Here is an 18,694-nt window from a genome sequence, read left to right as displayed (position 1 = left end):
AGTGATTGATAAGAATAGTATTCAAATAAAGTACGCAGCATAACATTTCTTGAAATTCAAGCATATCGGTTACATATAAACCCTTCAATTAAGTAGTAGTGGTAACCAGTATTGCTTTGCACATGGGCTATGGTGGTTCTCCCACTAACTTCAAAATTGAGATGTGTGCAGGGACGGAACTAGAAAAACAAATTAGCCGGCGCTTAAATTTCATTATATAACAATAGTAAATAATATTATTAAAATATTGAAAATAATAATATTAAAAAATAATTTATAATATATATAATTCAATTTATTATTTTATTCAATTTTTAAAAATCAAATCGAACTAAAAAAAATATACAATCAAATTTAGAAGAACTAATATTTGTTTGAAATCCAAAAGTAAGTGATCATGGATATCAAGAAATACTTCATCCAACCTTTAAAATAAAAACTATATTTTATTTTAGTATGTCCCTTTGTTTTAGGAATTTTTTTATTTCTAATGAGATAGGACATATTATTCACTAAATAAAATTTAATTATTTTTCCTTTTTTCTACTATTTTATCAATAGTACATTAAAACTCATGCCTTTTTGAAAATTCTTATTTTTAAGGGTTATATAGAGATAGAGTAAAAAATTAATTTAAATGATACATTAGAATCAAAATAAATCTATAGACAGAAGTATTAGAATCAAAACTTTAGTTGTTGTAATTTAGTTATTTGTCTTTAAATTTGATTTTATTTCTTTAATATAATCAAAATTAACTTAAATCATAAAATGTTTATAATTGATGATTAGAACGACGGAGATTGTGTGCCAACTAATTATAGTGTTGTACTTGAATTTTATCTATAAAATATTAAGATAAGGAGATTGAAATTTTAGTGTGTGCAAACTTTATACTCCTTGATGAATTTAAATTTGGGAATATGGTGACAAGTGTCCACCCTTGCATAAAAAATTGATAATAAAATACGAAGTAAAAAAAAAGTAAATTAAAAGAAGAGATTGATGAAAAAGAATTTCTCATCGGCTACTTGGCAATGTGGGGTTTAATTAAAATAAACTTTGAACTTATTTTATTATTAAAATTCAATAGAAAATAGTAAATAGTAGTAGTAGTAAAGGTTAAGGCCCAGTATATTAGTTGAAGCCCATTTACTACATCTTTCTTCCCCAACTTTCTGGGCGGCGCGCAACAACTCAATTGTGAAATTTTGGATTCGGTGCTGGGGCGCCGGCGCGGGGGATGATCAATGGTGGTAGGGTTCCGGGACCGGCCAAGCCCCCGCTCGAGCGGTGGCTTGGCCGCTGGTGTCTCCGTCCCTGGATGTGTGTATAATTCAACATAGGAAACACGTTGGAAACGACATTAGTTTAGTACTACTATAAATTCATTTCTCACCATTAATATTTTTGAGTCGATAAATAGAAGAGAATAAAACAAGTGTGAAAGAAGATATCCTGCTGTACATGTTTTTTAGAATCTCAATATATCTTATATACTCCCTCCGTCCCGCACTACTCGCACATTTCCTTTTGGGCACGGAGATTAAGGAATGAGTGATAGACAAAGTCAACAATTACGGCTGTAGGTATAAATTGTTACTAAAAATAGAAAGAGTGCAAATAACTTGGGACGCCCAGAAAGGAAATAAGTGCAAGTAGTGCGGGACGGAGGGAGTACTTCATAGTTCGTATTAATATATATTTAAAATTAATACACGAGTCGTATTAATGTACATTTAAAATAAATAATATGCGTAGATATAGTGACACTTAAATTGAAATACAAATGGCTTGGCACCTTGTTTCTGTCGTGTAGCTGGAAAGATGGAACCTCGCGAATTTATGATTTAGGAGAAATTAAATATTGCGATAAAAAACAGCGCATGCGTAATTATCAAATGTCATATTAGCAAGACAACTTGCACGTCACATACAAGAAAAAAAAAGGTGTCCACTTGATTCACAAGTATATTATAATTAGGGCCCCCATCTACCCTCCAATATTAATTACGAAAATAATTGAGAAGATAAGATACTATACACACTTTAAGGATTACAAATTATCAAGATCAACATAATTAATCTTTCACACACTTACAAAATTAGTTGTTTATATTTATAAAGGCATAAAGCGCACACATCTTCAAGGTATAGAATTATAGAAACATTACTGCAATAAGCGAATCAAACGAGATCTCAATGAGTGTAAATTGTATAATTCGCATTTTTTAATTGAGTATTTTGTGTTCATATAGAGGCGGCTCTAGCCGCTAGGATAGATGTATGGTGTATCAAAATCGAGATTCATAATAAAATATTTATATAGTAATTAGATTCACAATGTTAAATGGGTATTTTGCGTACATATAATGTAGGCTCAGTTAGCTAGAATATTCTTATTCACTTTCTGATCAATATATCAAAATTAATCACTTTATACATATGGATACTATTGTAGGAATATGCCAAGAAAAGTCGAATTAAACAAAATGGATACTCCTTTAAAAATAAAAATAATCAAGAATTTTGTTGATATGACAAGTTAGTTTACCGTTCTAAAAAGTGCAATGCGTATTACCTACACAATTAGGAAAAGTGTATGTGTTTTGACTATTTATCTAATTTATAAAATTAAAACCTTGCTTTTTATTTATTAGTTAAATATTTCATATTATACCTCTTTGATCCATTAAATATCTTGTTTAATTTTTGTAATTAATAAATTGATTTCTAAGTTACAGTAATTTATTTTAGTCATATTTTATTGTAAGGTTATTATATCAAAATAGGACACATTCCATCCATTTTGTTTTTCACTTTTATGGAAAATCAAAGCGTGACATTTACCGGAAGAAGGTAGTAAGTAGTTTCTAAGGATCAAATTCGACCAAATTCATTCTTCGCACGCCATGTATGTGTATGTCGTTGCACGGTTCAAATTATTGAATACGATCATAATAACAGAGATACAATCACGATAGAAGTATTGGAGGAAGAAAAATTGAAATGAGAATAAAAATAAATCATGCACGCAAAAAGAAAGGGGACTTGGCACATTTTCTACAACCACTTTCGTTTGCGAAAAAATATAAACGTAGATTTCTAAAGCGTTTTTGCTGACTAAATAGTGTAACTTTTTCTATCTTAGTTATGGAGATTTTTTATACTGCAAAAAAAACTAGATTCCGTCCAACTTATATGATCTATTTTCTCTATAGATTCAACCAAATTAATTAAGATGTCAATTACCAATGAACATATCCATTCTCACCCCCTTAAATTGGGAATTCTTCGAACATTGTCCTAACCGTCAACAAATATAGGAAGAAAATTGAAATGCGATTACATACAGTTAATTAGCAGTTGGTTATTTGGTAAGAATCGGTTGGCCCATTGTATTTTTAACCCATTGATCATCGAATTTCCCTATTCTTTTGTCTCTTCTTCTCCGTTAGTTCCACACGTCGCATAAAAAACCAAAATCTCATAAACTCGTGCAATATCTAATTAAAATTAGATTAAATAAATCATCAACAAAATCAAAGAAGAGGCCCCCTTCCCGCCCGCCACCTCACGTGCTCCACTTATATACACACCTCACTCCCTCTCTTCATTTCTCCACCGCTTATCCTACTCCCCCCCCCCCTGCGCACGTTATCCTCCTATGGCCCTCGTCCGCGATCGCCGCCACCTCAACCTCAACCTCCGCCTCCCTCTCCCCTCCCCCTCCGAGCACCGCTCCCGCTTCCCCCCCTCCCCTCCCCCCCTCCCCCATCTCCGCCGCCGACCTCGAGAAGCTCCAAGTCCTCGGCCACGGCAACGGCGGCACCGTCTACAAAGTCCGCCACAAGCAGACTTCCGCCGTCTACGCCCTCAAAGTCGTCCACGGCGACAGCGACCCCGCCGTCCGCCGCCAGATCCTCCGCGAGGCCTCCATCCTCCGCCGCACCGACTCCCCCCACGTCATCAAGTGCCACGGCGTCTTCGACCTCCCCGGCGGCGACATCGCCTTCTGTATGGAGTACATGGACAAGGGAACCCTCGAAACCCTCCTAAAAAACGGCGTCGTTTTCACCGAATCCCTAATTTCGAAGCTCTGCCGCCAAATCCTCACCGGCCTCGAATACTTGCACTCGCACAAGATAATCCACCGCGATTTGAAGCCCTCTAACATCTTAATCGATCAAAAAATGGAGATTAAGATCTCCGATTTTGGCGTTAGCAAAATTTTGCAGCGAACGCTCGATCCCTGCAATTCCTACGTCGGCACGTGCGCGTACATGAGCCCGGAGCGGTTCGACCCGGATTCATTCGGATCTAAAAACTACGACGTCTACGCCGGCGATATCTGGAGCTTGGGGCTTACTCTATTAGAGCTCTACGTCGGCCATTTTCCGTATCTGGCGCCGGGGCAGAGGCCGGACTGGGCGACGCTAATGTGCGCCATATGCTTCGGAGAGCCGCCGGCCTTGCCGGAGGGGACGTCGGGGGAGTTTAGGAGCTTTGTGGAGTGCTGTTTGCAGAAGGATTCGAGCAAGCGGTGGACGGCCACGCAGCTGCTGGCGCACCCTTTCGTCAGCGGCGTTGATTTGCAGTCGTCGGCGTGAAGAAATTTTAGGTCGACGGCGGAGGGGATTCGAGATTAGCGAATCCTTCCTTTTTTTTGTTCGATTTTTTTTCTATGGAAAATTTCGTAGAAGAAATTTCTGGTGTATATTCTTTCTCTGAATCATGATCCATTTCGACGGTACAATGAAACAACCATTGAATTGCTGTAGAATTTGGGAGAAATTAATCTAATTTGCTTTAGTATTCAATAGTAACATCTGCACTCGATTCAAATTTCAAATTATTTACTCTGTTTTCAATCTTACAAAATCGAGTCCAGTAAATTAGATTTTATGAAAATTGGGTAGATTTTCAATTTGTGAAATTTTAACAGTCCAATTTCAGTACCAAACTTTTAAAGAGACATTTGTGTTTTATGTTTCACAAGTACTAATACTCCCTTCGAGTATATAGCAGATGACATGCACAGTTGGTAAGATACAAGAGAGATAAAAAAATATTTGAATTTTGTTAGTGAAAAATAAATATTTTATTGAAGAAAAAATGTTACCAAAAATATTTTTGCAAGCCATAACCAAAATTATGAAAATAGTCTATTTTTATCTGTTGGTTGCGGTTTGGAAATATTCGGGAACTGCAAGGCGAGTTGCAAAATTACAATTTCGTTGAAATCTCCTAACATAAATATTGATTCATTAAATTATTAATGTAATTTCAGTGAAAAATTTATGCTATCTATATAGTATATTGTGTAGCAGTTCACTCACTCCTAAAAATTTAGCAATCATTTATTGCAGAGAATTAGCTGTACAACACATCCAATTCAATAATTTTGAAACGATTACGTAACGGGAAAAAAGACAAACAGAAAGTTTGGTGGTTTCGAAGCAGATTCATTCGGGTCGGGTCGGGTCGGGAAGGGAAGAATAAGCGCCGCCAATACCTTCCAAAATACACCATCTATCCCCTAAATATTGTCTCACTTTGACCCGGCACAAATTTTAAAAAATGTAATGAATAGTGAGTTGAAAAAATTAGTGAAATGTGGATCCTATTTTTATATATTAGTTTTATAATAAAATATTACTATGAATGAATTAATAAAATATGAGGTTCACTACTAAAAATGGTAAAAAGTAAAATTAGACAAATTTTATAGGACGGACGGAAATAGAAAAATGAGACAATCTTTCAGGAGATAGGAAGTACTCCCTCTGTCCGCGAATATGAGTCTCGTTTTTCCATTTTAGTCTGTCCGTGAATAGGAGTCCCGGTTCACTTTTACCATAAATGGTAATAGGGTCTTACCTCCCACTAACTCATTTCACTCACATTTCATTTAAAATTAATATATACAAGTGGGACCCTTATTCCACTAACTTTTTTCCACTCACTTTTCTTAAACTTCTTAAAACACGTGTCACCCATAAATGGGACTCCTAATGGCGGACGGAGGGAGTAATAAATATAGTGGCTTAATTTAAAGCACGTTTTAAATAAAGATGGGCCACGTGAACCGATGGCACATTTATCCATAATGCTAACTTTTTAATTTCCTCTTTGGTTGCCACATTGCTTTCATGGTTTGAAATAATCCACTTGTTGGCCTCCTCTACCTTGTAGCTTCGCCAACCTTTTTATTTTCCTCATTATTAAACTCGAAGATGGACCAATAGTACTTTTATATTAGTAACAAATACAATCATACTCGCGGATGCAATAAATCAATCATTGTGTAATACTTATTCATATTATATACTTTTGCACCATTAGGTAGATGTGGAACAAATATGATTGAATAGTCTATTCAACTAAAAGTAATAAGCGAAAGTTCAACAAAGATGACTTCGAAAAACAGAGTCAATCAAGTATCCGCAAGTCTTACTTGCACCAAAATACTACATTTATCTAAAGTACAAATATCTAAGTCAATCTAAGTAACTGATTTGGGTTACTCTCATTGTGAGCGTTTAAAAGAAAATAAAAAAAAGGAGATTCTATATATAGGCTTACATCCATGCCTTTTTTTTTAAATTTCTATCGCCTGTTGGCTTGATTACAAAAAAATAAATAAATATTAATCATTAACTTCTTGTTTAATTTAGTATTTGTGATTTCGTTGAGTATCAATTATAATTCACGTGATTATGTACCGTTATTGCGGTTTGTAAATCGGTCATTATTTAATCATGGGTATTGGGTAGTGCATATTGATGTTACATCATTAACGAAATTAACAATATTACTGAGAGTCTACTAAACATCCACATCCAATAATATATTCTCCTATGTAATTAATTTACTTTCCATAATTAGTATTTTGAATGTAAAAAGTCCGTTTGAAATACATAATGATTACAAATCTTGCTCTAAAAATTAAAAGGTACTCATGTATAGAGAAATAAATTAATAAACCATCCTAACACACACAATTCAATAGGAAATACACAAATTTTACAATCTTGAAGTAGAAGTCGTATTAGAATTATTTTGGATTTGAACTGGTTTGGCCCAAATTAAAGTTGCTTATAAATAATGTTATAGCCTCGGCCCAAAATTAGTTCAGATGCCAAATTCTGAGTAATGGACCAATATAAAAGACATATTCTTAAGCATTTTATGCAGCAAAAAATTACTCCCTAATCAGATCTTTGTGCTTGGAATCAAACCAAAATATCCATTTTCTATTGAGTAAACGCCAAAATTAATACTGAATATATGTCCATTTTACGATTTTGGTCCTAGACTTAATTTATCTTTAGAATTTTTGCATCCCGAACATTTCAACTCGGATCACAATTGGTCCTACACTAACTTTTCCGTCAATATTTAACGGTCAACGGTGTTAAACCCGATTTTGACCAAATTATTGATCAATGTTGTTTCATTTCTTCACCACCTTTTACCTTCGATTTCAAACCACCTGCCACAGGTTCACACTACACATTAGGAAAAAAATATAGATCCAGAAGAAAAAACAAACCCTTTATATAAAAAAAAACTCAACTGGTTTTACTGCTGCAGTTGATTTCAAGACTGCAAGAAACTATAATGCTCCTCATGATATGCTGGTCTCACCTACAAATTTATGCAAATTAAATCTATAAGATATATTAAATAAGAAATTAAATGAAGAGAAGAAAAAAAAATGTACTATCATACTTCAAATTGAGTTGAGGAGTGGCCTTGTGAATATTCCATTTCCACCACATTAATATTCTCCACCGAAGCCTGACTTCTTGCTTTCTGCATATTTATAAATTCAGTGAATAAAATAAAAATATGATGGAAAAGGAGGCATGAATTGAACTCACATTGTAAAGCTGGGAGCTAGCAGTGTCGTCGAGTTCCTGGACCTTTTTCCGACATCGATTTTCTCTGATTTTGCCGCTGCCGCCGCCGCCGTGTCGCCGGAGAGCAATATGAAGACCCATTTTATTTCATTTTCTTTTTCAATATTATTTGTTATATTATTAAAATAATTAAGGATATAATTAGGGAGTAAGTAATCATATTTAACAATTTATTTTGGTCAAAATCGGGTTTAATACCTTTGACCGTTAAATATAGACAGAACAATTAGTGTAGGACCGATTGTGATCCGAGTTGAAATGTTCAGAATGAAAAAATTCAAAAGATAAAGTCTAGGATCAAAATTGTAAAATGGGCATATGTTCAGGACCAGTTTTGACCTTTACTCTTTCCTATTTTTTATACTCAACTTCGGAGGCCAATTATGAAGAAATGACATGGTTGGGACAAGCAATTATAGAATAAGTTAGGGCATCCTCATAACTGATTGTAGTGATTGACAACTTTGTGTCATAATGTTGTAGCCTTTTTGGAGTCAGCAACAACTGGATTTTCAAAATCATGTGGATGTAGCTCTTCACTATGCAGCGCCGTTCTTAAGGAAGAATAAGCACGTTGATGCATATGCACTCCATTAATTAGGACGTTGTGGCATTGGTACAACATCGTTATTTCATTCAACTCTACATATCTCGTGCACATAAATAGATAGGTCTTTAAAATTATGACATGGTACATCCGCCGTTCTTTTATCAACAGCCAAATCATAAAAAGATTGCGTCTTATAACTTTAACCCTTGTTTTTTAATTAAACACATGCCCACTGTGTATCCTAATTAAACCAACTTTCTATTAACTAAAATGAAAAGCAAAAGGTTGCGTGAAGCTATTTTAATTTGAAATTTTGTATTGATGTAGAAATTTGTGAGAGTTCACGTCACTTTCCGTATGCAGTTTTTTAGCAAATGATCACATCAATAGCAAAATGATGAACTGGTTAAATTCAGTAATATGTTTGGCAATTTCCCATTTTCCTTCATTACCACAGGACTGTGTAGTTACCATAGATTTTCCGTATGGGGCCCCCAGTGCTGGACCAAAAATGAAAAAAAAAGAATCTTTTGAGTGATGATCATGCGAGTTTGAGCTGTTTGTATCTCATTATTGAGATTGTCTCATAATTCTTTTATGATCACTCTATTTAATACTGATAGCTCTGATTCATCTCCCATCTCCACTATTCCAAACGAAACAACAACAATGGAAATGGAATCTCTCAGATTTGCTTCCCACGTCAGCACTCCGGTAACTCGGAGGCTCAGCCGCGGACCCGGTCCAAACCGGGTCGGGCTCAGAATATCCGCGCAGGCTGCGGAGCCCGATCTCAGTGTAACTGTAAACGGGTTGAAAATGCCGAACCCCTTCGTCATCGGGTCGGGCCCTCCCGGCACCAACTACACTGTCATGAAGCGCGCCTTCAATGAAGGCTGGGGCGCTGTCATCGCCAAAACGGTACCGTTTTATTCCACCTAATTCGTCATTTTGCAAAATTCTTAATTGACTAGTGAATGATTTTTTTGATTGAGTAGTGATAACATTTGATTGTGTGTTTTCTTACGATTCTGGATGATAATTGGAAGTGATTGAAACTTGGATTTGTGTCTAGAGAAATACAATCAATCATAGATTTCAACCTTTAGTGTGTGTAATGTAAATGTATGTTTTTGGTTTATGAATTTGGTGAAGAATTTCAGAATAGGCAAAACTATGCATGATCTCACCTTTTATAGCCTACAATTTCAAAAAAATGGAATAGATCTGATGAAATTGTGAAGAAGGAGAAAGGTTTGATCATGTACAACCTGTGCAGGTGTCACTGGATGCTTCAAAAGTTGTGAATGTGACCCCTCGATATGCTAGATTACGGGCCGGAGAAAATGGATCGCCTAAAGGGCAGATCATAGGATGGCAAAACATCGAGCTCATAAGCGACCGGCCTCTGGAAACTATGCTGAAAGAGTTTAAGCAGTTGAAGGAGGAGTTTCCGGACAGGATACTTATTGCTTCAATCATGGAGGAGTACAACAAGGCTGCGTGGGAGGAGCTCATCGACCGGGTCGAGCAAACTGGAATTGTAAGCACACAGTTGCATTGCTCATCTGTCAAATTTGAAGGCAACTTCCTTGTTTGTGTGTCGATGGTCTCTTTTTTGCAGGATGCTTTCGAAATCAATTTTTCGTGCCCTCATGGGATGCCAGAGCGTAGAATGGGCGCTGCTGTTGGCCAAGACTGTGCACTTTTGGAAGAAGTTTGTGGATGGATCAATGCCAAAGCAACTGTTCCCGTTTGGGCAAAGATGACTCCGAACATCACAGACATCACACAGGTTTCGCGTGTTTGCTTTTCTACTTCAAATTAGGCCAGTTTTGTAGTTGTTAGAAAATGAAGCGATTGTATAGAATGGCTCTGCTGGTTTATTATTCGTAAGGTGCAACGTGTTCTGTTTGTACAGCCAGCCAGAGTATCTCTGGAAGCTGGATGCGAAGGGGTTGCTGCGATCAACACAATCATGAGTGTCATGGGGATTAATCTCGACACCTTGCGCCCAGAGCCTTGTGTAGAGGGGTAAAGTTTACAGTGTTAAACGTTTTGAGTTTTGCTTGATGTAAACTGTCTGCACAAGCTTCTGAATATTCGCGTTGTGTACGCACTTAGATATTCAACTCCTGGGGGCTATTCAGCAAAGGCAGTCCATCCTATTGCACTTGCAAAAGTGATGAGCATTGCACAGATGATGAAGAAGGAATATGCTGGTAAAGATCTCTCGCTTTCTGGTATCGGAGGAGTTGAGAAGGGGAATGACGCGGCTGAGTTCATACTTCTTGGAGCCAATACAGTTCAGGTTGGTCACAGAAAAGTATGAGGCTTGTTTCTACTAAGATCAGTAGGTAACAAGATTTATGCATTTTTTCTAGGTATGCACGGGCGTGATGATGCATGGATATGGTCTCGTGAAGACGCTTTGCTCTGAGCTGCAGGAGTTCATGAAGAAGCATAACTTTTCATCTATAGAAGATTTCAGGGGGTAATGAACATAAAACTTTCTCAACATCTTTACATATAGTTTTTCCGTGACAATGTTCTTCTCTTGTGCTCTTTTCTGTATACGATCAGGGCTTCGCTCGACTACTTCACGACCCACATGGATTTGGTGGCAAGGCAACAAGAGGCAATTCGCGAAAGGAAGGCCACCAAGAAAGGGCTGCAGTCGGATAGAGACTGGACGGGCGATGGCTTTGTCAAAGAGTCGGAGAGTATGGTATCAAACTGATGAGTCCTGATAAAATGTGAATCTTTTTAATTGTATGCCTGTGTCTGTAGCAACACAAAATTCAATAATGGAAAGGCTCCAGTTGTTCTTTTAAATTACTTGTTTCGTCATTTTGAAATGCAGATTTGTGTTCCATTTTGCCTTCAATTCCAACACCATACATCAAGCAAAGGGGTGGACTTGAAGGATTTGCTATTTTCAATCATGTTGAATACAGGGATTTTCTACAGGGAATTTGGCCGTTAATATCATGAAATTTAACTAAAATTTGGAATTTTCTACAAACCTAAAACTTTAAAAATACGAACTTTGTTGTTCTTGATGTTCATCACATTGTATAGTATCATATTTTATAAACAGTTCCAACTTCTAAGAGAGCAGCATTAGGAATATTGAGTGCAACTGGAGGCTCCCTGCTGTTCTTATCAAGAAAGACATAAATCATCACCAGCAGTCTCTTGAACAAATTAGAGCCTAGCCTTGCCATCAAATGAGACTGCCCCAAGATATACGCCGTCCCGCTTTCCCGAGCGTCGATTATCTCTTCCAGTTCTTGCCTAACTGATGCGCGCATCTGAGGGCTCTTCTGGGGCAGCATGAATCGGACCCGTTTCCTGTTCACCGGAGGAGGAGGACTCCCACCGCTGCCCGATGGACCATGCAGCAGACCACGTCGAGACTCGCTCTCCCCCAAGTTCGGACCACATTCTCCTGAGCTCGTCTCTGTCAAGGTGATCAGCCCGCTCCCGTCGTTCAACGGGGTCCCCAGAACAATCATCCGACCTTCGGGTGAATTCAGAGCTTCCTGATCATATTCCTCCCTCGCTATGAACTCTCCGATCGAGCTGATTATATGGTCCTCAAAGTCATCCGTGTCCCTGACATTGTCGTGGTATCCATAGCGTACTATGCAGCGATATATTTTGTACTCTTTCGGGCCGACTCGGCCTATGAGATACCGCCTGCTCGAGTGGACGTACGGCACCGGTGAAGCCTTGAAGGTTACGAAAACCAGGACTTGATGAAATGCAGGAATATTAGTGATGAAATGAGTGAAGAAAGCAGGGATTCCTATGTCGACATCGGAATAGACGAAGCCGATGCCCGGCACCCTTGAAACCCCAAGGCCGGGGCTGTAATCCGTTAGCCACTCGATCGATAGCTTGTTCTCTACATCGGATTCATACTTCTTGAGAGTGCCGTAGTGCCAGGAGGCCATGATCGTCATAAAGAATAAGAATAGGAGGATCAAGCACCAGGCCCCGTGGAAAAAGCTCGTCAACGTTGATGAAAGATATATCGCCTCGATGGAGCCAAAGAAGAGCAGAAAACATACTGATGCAAACAAATGCTTCTCCCAGTAGAGTGCAATCACGAGCGACATTAAACAAGTCGTTACCAGCAAGCCGACAGTAACAGCCAAACCTGCCATCAGAAACGACGAGAACAACAAATTTCTCAACTAAGAACAGGTCGAGTAAGATCCATTGATAAAGAGATAATGCTACGAGAGTCATACCTGTTGCTTTTCCAAGCTCTGATATATCATGCAAGCCAATGGTGAATGCTATACTCAAAATCATAAACATCCAGTTTGCATCGGGAACATAGACTTGCCCAAAAATTTTATCCGACGTGTGCACAACTTTTACTCTGGGGAAACAGTCGAGTGCCTGACACTGGTGTATGATGGAGAATCCAGCTGTAATGGTTGCTTGGCTTCCTACAGCCGAAGCAAACAACGACAACACAGCAAATACATGCTCAAGACTCCCTGAGAAATCGATCATTGTCAATAATAAGAACTGATGATCCAGGGCAGAGAAGGACATATGTGGACAAACGAATCTTACTATTAGGTATAGATTCACTTAGATGAAATGCACCATCAACATGAAGATTCTTTGAGACAAATGCAGCTTGTCCAGCATATGTTAACAAAAGAACGGGATATATGAAGCATATGAATGTTATCTGCACCAGAGGAAGAGTTCGCAGTTCACAATCTTAGAGACAAGGCTCAGAACTTCTCATCATCTTTTAGATTCCGTAAGAAATCAATGTGTGTCGAGTTATACCTACCTTGATAGATTTCTTGGAAAAATGACCTAAATCTGCAAACATTGCCTCTGACCCTGATTACACGCAGCCAAAAGGAATATTTAATGTCAATAATGAAATGTTACGACTGTGCAGTCATTGAAGCAATTAGGATGCCTGATCCAACCTGCAATGCATAAGACAATGCTGCCTAGGAGTTTCCAGTGTCGGAGATTAATTTTCTTCATGAACCTCAGCATGTATACTGGGGAGACTGCACGGAGGATCTGGGCATCATGATGAATAATATTATAGAGGCCAAACCCGCTGATGAAGATAAGCCACGTGATGACGATTGGAGCAAATAAGCACCCAATTCTTTTAGTTCCGTGATGCTGCAAAGTGAAGAGGCAAACCAATATGGCACATGCGACAGGAGTTGGTACATCTGTATATATTTAGAGAAAATCAGAACGTTGAATGAATAGCATAAAAAAGTACTTACAATCCACTCAACAACTTACATTTCTTCAAGGTATTTGCCACATGGTCCTTTGTTTCACGCGAGGAGAAAACTGGTGAAAACAGATAACAACTTATAGTTTATATACAAGTATAGAACTATAATCAAAAGATAATATTTCCTGTTTCTGGTATATGCATCAAACTCATACCTTTTGATATTTTCGCCATTGATCGCCCAAGACCAGATGTTGCTGATAACACTGCACTTGAACACAATTTAAGATTAGTTTTCCGGTCTTATCAGTTGCAAATAATTGTAGTCTACTCAACGAAAAATATATTTGAAGTAATAACTTTATCAAACAAAAGGCCAACCAGAAATTGCTGGCGTAAGAACTGCATCGCTTAATATCATGCAAGCACCGAGCAGAGCAAGGAATAACAGCAAATAGTGACTGCTTTTATATTTCTCTATAGCCTTTCTCGCTTTATTTTCTGGTTTTCCCTTGGATGGATCTGAAGAGACCTCCTCTTCTTCTTGATTCAAGATCTTGCTCGAACCCCTATTGGATGGAATCAGCCCCACTTTAGCATGCCTACAGAGCAACGAATACAATGAAAATGGACCACCTGCAAAATGTCAATGAAGTCTGAGTTTCAAAATGAACACCAACACTCACATTTAATCCCTCAGCTCAATAAAGCATCAAGATCATTACCTTCTCCATCGTCATCGGCCTTCAATACAATGAAAGCATACTTCAGCAACGGAATGATGGTTAGGGTCCAGAAAATAAATGAGAAGAGTTCGTGCATTTCATCTGGTGATGAAATTTCCCCTGGGTCAATTGATTCGAGTACATATAAGGGAGCCGTGCTCAAGCGGCCATATATTACACCAAGGCTCTGAAATGACAAAATGAGTGTCTGCATCCATGTGTCTTTCTGCATATCCACAATAAACAGATTGTTAAAGTCCAATTCTATTCAGGAGCATTCATGAAACTGAAAATGAAAAGCTTTAACAAACTAGCCAAAAGGGCCAAAAATCAAGAATTATAAGACAGATAATGTAGAAATTTGCATCAACCAGTTTGACAAAATACAAATGCATTAAATTCAAAAGATAGAGCAAATTCAGTAATTGAATAACAAAATTAAAAGGAAATTTATGGTTTAAGAATTTGTCTCTGATAAAAGAGATGCTCAACATTTTCCCATAAAAATTCCTTATCTCTTTTCATGCGAATAAGACCAGAGCACAGAAATTCCTTTTAAAAACCATTCTGAATTGGATACAAATAATTACTGCAGTACTAAATAAATTCATTTTATGTTTAAGCTTTTGGAATGAATTTTCAGTTTCGTTCCTAATATTAAATCCTGCCAAACAAGGTCCTGTTATAAAACTACCCCCAACACAGAAAATGGTAAACATAATGCAAAACAAGAAAAGATTCGAAGATCAATCAGAAACAGCAAACTTTTAATACATGAGATTGTAAATGTTGATATGAACATTTACTTATTATGCATTCAAGTATGTACCAGCGCAGTATGCATAACACTGTCTCGAATCATTTCCAAGAACGTATGAAAAAATTTATCTGCTCATTATTCAAGTATATAAAGGTGAACGCCTTTCTCAACTCCATTATTTATGTTTCATTGTTTCTTCATCAATGTCTCAGTAAGTAGATGGGAAATTTTCTATACAGAAATTTCTAAACCTAGAGATAAAACCTTTTACCCTAAACTGAAGCAAAATGAGGCAAAAGATTGAGTTGACTACATATATCACCACAAAAAATCTTATGGCTCTAAATCAAATAGTCTTTGTTGCCTAAGCCTACTTTTGCCAGCACCTTCACTCTAACTCAGATTTTCCCAGCAGTTGACTGAATTTTAGCACTTAATAAATAATATTACTATTATCCACAATAAATCAGTAAATTATATCCTCAGTACTGTGACAAATCAGTGAAATCAATGCTTGCATATGCAGATAAGCACATAATTCATCAAGAATAAATGCACCAGTACCACACATATATAGGGCGGCTGAAGTGGAACCACAAATTATGGTATGACAATTAATTTATTCATCCATATCTCTAGAATTTATTACAAAAATTAAAATCTTCGAAATTTAGGAAATAATTCAATCCATACATTTTGCATAAACAAAAATAAAAGCAAAAAAAGGAATGTTTTCTTATAAAGCAAATACCAGAGAAAAGGAGAAAAATGTTGAGCAAACTTACTCTAAAATCAACAAAAATGGGCACAGAAGTTATGGCCAGAGCATCCATTGATCACATGAGAGAATTGAAGAGCAAGGGAGGTTGATTGCAGATGGGAAGAAGCCAGAAACAATTAAGGGCAGGCAACTGTTTAAATGTGGCATGAAATGTGTGGTAAAAAGGTTCGGCGAAGAGGAGTATAGCTGGATAGCAACACTAGTATGCTCCAAAAGTGTGGTCTTGGAAATCCAGAGGGACAAAAACAAGGGGGGAAACGAGAGAGAGAAGTGAAGAGGGAGGGAGAGAGAGAGAGGGCGACAAAACCAGTGGGAAAACGTGACAGATAAAGTGAGAGGGAGAGAGAGGGGCAGGGAGATTTGGACAAATATACATCTATTTGTATATGGAGTAAATAATTAAATATAGTCATATGAGTAAGTGCATGCATGCCTATTCCCATTTTGGAGACCACCCAAGTTTTAGTATGCCATTCATAAAATAAAAGTGCTAACAAAAAAAATGATTGAAATATTTTTAGTTGATAGTGAGCTCTTATTGTATAAGAGAAAAAAAATGTTAAAAATAAAATTAGACTAAATTTATAGGACAGACCAAAATATAATGGAAAATTACTTTTTAAAAAGTACTTTGCAAAAGGGATTTCAAACGAAAATTAAATAAGCAATTACAAAATGTAATTTCATAAGTTGAAATTTGAATTATTGCCACGAATCTACTATGTTATAGTAAAAAAATGGCTTTGGTTGTGGACACCAGGCGTTTTAATACCTAAACTAAATTGGTAAATGAGAAATAACGAAAAATATAGTAATATTAATTGAATTATTGTTAGTGAAAATTTGTGATTCTGAAAGAAAAAAAACTAGCATAAATAGATAGTGACTAATTTTGACGGATGCTTAAAAATGAAAAAAAGAATTATGCTTTCATGGATGGAATATTAATTTTGTTTTAAAAGAAATGTGAGTAGTATTTCTGTCACTTCAAACTGTTGGAACGGAACGGCAAACAGAAGTGTTTTTGTTTAATAGTGACGAAATTGATTTGAGCAATAATTAGTGTTGCCAAATCAAGTCGATTACCTAATTGGCGGTACTAAATTAAAATTAAAATATAAAGTTGGGTGTGCCGTAGACATTGTGATGGGAACTTTAATTTGGCACTATCTTAATTAAGGGGAAATTTAATATAAAGTAACCACATGGTTTATGGTTTCCAGTTTGAGTTGGACAATTGAAATTTAAAGATATTTTCAACTTACAAATTATTATCCATGTGAGCCGACAAGATATAAAAGTGAGTGTTAAGCCACATGCATTTCAAATCTGCCTAATTCCATTTATTGCTCAAATCTCATCCAACTCAAATCAATTATTATATTTTGTAATTTACGGCTAATTAAAAAAAACTTAACTAAAATGTCTAATATTACGTAATTAAAATATTAGAAAATATATAATTTAAATTCCTAAATTTTAAATTTAATTCTTTTAAATTGATGATTTTTTAACATGTAAGTAAAGACATGTAAATAGTAGTACTAGAAATGTTTTAAACTATTTATTGATTTTCAAGTGTATGTAAACAAGTTATACCATGTATAGATAAAGGCAAGTTATATAACGTAAGTACTCTTACTATATATGCTGATTCAAGAATGGATTATCTCGTTATTTATCGCTATTCTCTTTGCTCGCAGGGGCGTAGCGCAGTTGGCAACGGAGAGGCAGATATTGCTGGAAAGAATGTATTATCTCATCGCTATCAGAATTGGGTTGGGCTTGTGTTGAAACCATCACATTGAATTTACATTGAAAAACGAATGACAACAAACAAGCTTCAGATATTCAAGCAGACAAAGAGTGACAAAAGAATGAATGTCCCATATTAAAAAATTAAATAATAATAGAAATTCTTTGGATTCTGTAGCTTTAATAGGGTTTAGTTTGATGATGCAGGGTATCCATATTGGTTCAAATTCCCTTTTAGGCGCTTTTTCAATTTATCTTTATACTCTTCATGTATTCTCCATTATCCTCATCTTTATACCCCGCCAAAATTTGGATTGGATTTTTTTTTTAAAAGAAACAATTTCCCAAATAAATTTATGGCATTCATGTATGTGTACATTTTTTAGTTCATTATTACGATTGCTAATGTTTGGAATCTTATACTATCTACTAAAAAGACAGGACTCGTGGAATCATTATTAAGTTAAGTTGTAGGACATGGCAGATTCTTTGAAACAGAGATGAGAGATTTTAGACTATCATTGACAACTCAAATACTGATACGTTATTTACTACACAAAATTGATAATTTTATGTTCTTTTTCCATGTTAGTGGACCCAATACGAGCGTGACGGCCCAGAAATTTAGCGCCAAGATTTGAAGCATAATTTCTTTTTCTATGGAAATGAAGAAATTAATTGGAGATAATAATAATTTTCGACAGGAGCTCAATGGATTTTTTTAGCAAGCAACTAGTTGAATTCAAGGGATGAGTTAGTAGCATCTCATTTTATCACGTTGGACGAAGTACTAGGAATTTGTGAGTCAAGATATCACATTGAAAACACTCCTACAAACGTTGGGAGAGGAAATTCCCAATAAATAGCAATTGAAAGAAAGTCAAAAGTATCTCCAATTGGAAATAGAAATAAGAGAAGATGCTAAGAGTTATCAAATGATATACTACACATATACATAA

At 36.4% G+C, this 18,694-nt stretch overlaps 2 protein-coding genes and 1 pseudogene across 2 annotated transcripts; 2 read left to right on the top strand and 1 right to left on the bottom strand.

Moving 5' to 3' along the window:
- The first annotated feature begins 3,652 nt into the window (after positions 1-3,652).
- On the top strand, positions 3,653-4,820 carry LOC121785771 (annotated as a pseudogene).
- Positions 4,821-9,034: 4,214 nt separating this feature from the next.
- Positions 9,035-11,310, top strand: LOC121787038 (dihydropyrimidine dehydrogenase (NADP(+)), chloroplastic-like). The gene is made up of 7 exons (XM_042185638.1): positions 9,035-9,396; positions 9,755-10,018; positions 10,100-10,270; positions 10,397-10,509; positions 10,600-10,786; positions 10,860-10,969; positions 11,059-11,310. The coding sequence occupies exons 1-7, from the start codon at positions 9,073-9,075 to the stop codon at positions 11,213-11,215; spliced, it is 1,326 nt and encodes a 441-aa protein (XP_042041572.1). The 5' UTR covers positions 9,035-9,072; the 3' UTR covers positions 11,216-11,310.
- Positions 11,311-11,508: 198 nt separating this feature from the next.
- Positions 11,509-16,348, bottom strand: LOC121787037 (potassium transporter 10-like). Its single transcript, XM_042185637.1, has 10 exons — positions 15,985-16,348; positions 14,440-14,665; positions 14,096-14,350; positions 13,930-13,980; positions 13,780-13,830; positions 13,443-13,703; positions 13,298-13,350; positions 13,069-13,189; positions 12,735-12,989; positions 11,509-12,640 (listed from the first exon to the last, which is right to left on the bottom strand). Exons 1-10 carry the CDS (start codon positions 16,030-16,032, stop codon positions 11,559-11,561), a joined length of 2,403 nt encoding a protein of 800 aa, XP_042041571.1. The 5' UTR covers positions 16,033-16,348; the 3' UTR covers positions 11,509-11,558.
- Positions 16,349-18,694: the final 2,346 nt, after the last annotated feature.

This window comes from Salvia splendens, chromosome 22 (assembly GCF_004379255.2).
Source record: "Salvia splendens isolate huo1 chromosome 22, SspV2, whole genome shotgun sequence".
NCBI classification, from domain to species: Eukaryota; Viridiplantae; Streptophyta; class Magnoliopsida; order Lamiales; family Lamiaceae; genus Salvia; species Salvia splendens.
Note: the sequence above shows the minus strand (reverse complement) of the source record. Positions and strands in the feature narration are given on the sequence as shown.

What these genes read in the sequence shown, in the direction of transcription:
- LOC121787038 (XM_042185638.1), top strand. Translation starts at nt 9,073, where the DNA reads ATGATCACTCTATTTAATACTGATAGCTCTGATTCATCTCCCATCTCC. An exon ending in ACATCACAGACATCACACAG is followed by an intron (nt 10,271 to 10,396) that starts GTTTCGCGTGTT and finishes CTGTTTGTACAG; the next exon opens with CCAGCCAGAGTATCTCTGGA. An exon ending in CCAGAGCCTTGTGTAGAGGG is followed by an intron (nt 10,510 to 10,599) that starts GTAAAGTTTACA and finishes GTACGCACTTAG; the next exon opens with ATATTCAACTCCTGGGGGCT.
- LOC121787037 (XM_042185637.1), bottom strand. Translation starts at nt 16,032, where the DNA reads ATGGATGCTCTGGCCATAACTTCTGTGCCCATTTTTGTTGATTTTAGA. An exon ending in CCATTTTTGTTGATTTTAGA is followed by an intron (nt 14,666 to 15,984) that starts GTAAGTTTGCTC and finishes GTGGATATGCAG; the next exon opens with AAAGACACATGGATGCAGAC. An exon ending in AATGGCGAAAATATCAAAAG is followed by an intron (nt 13,831 to 13,929) that starts GTATGAGTTTGA and finishes TGTTTTCACCAG; the next exon opens with TTTTCTCCTCGCGTGAAACA.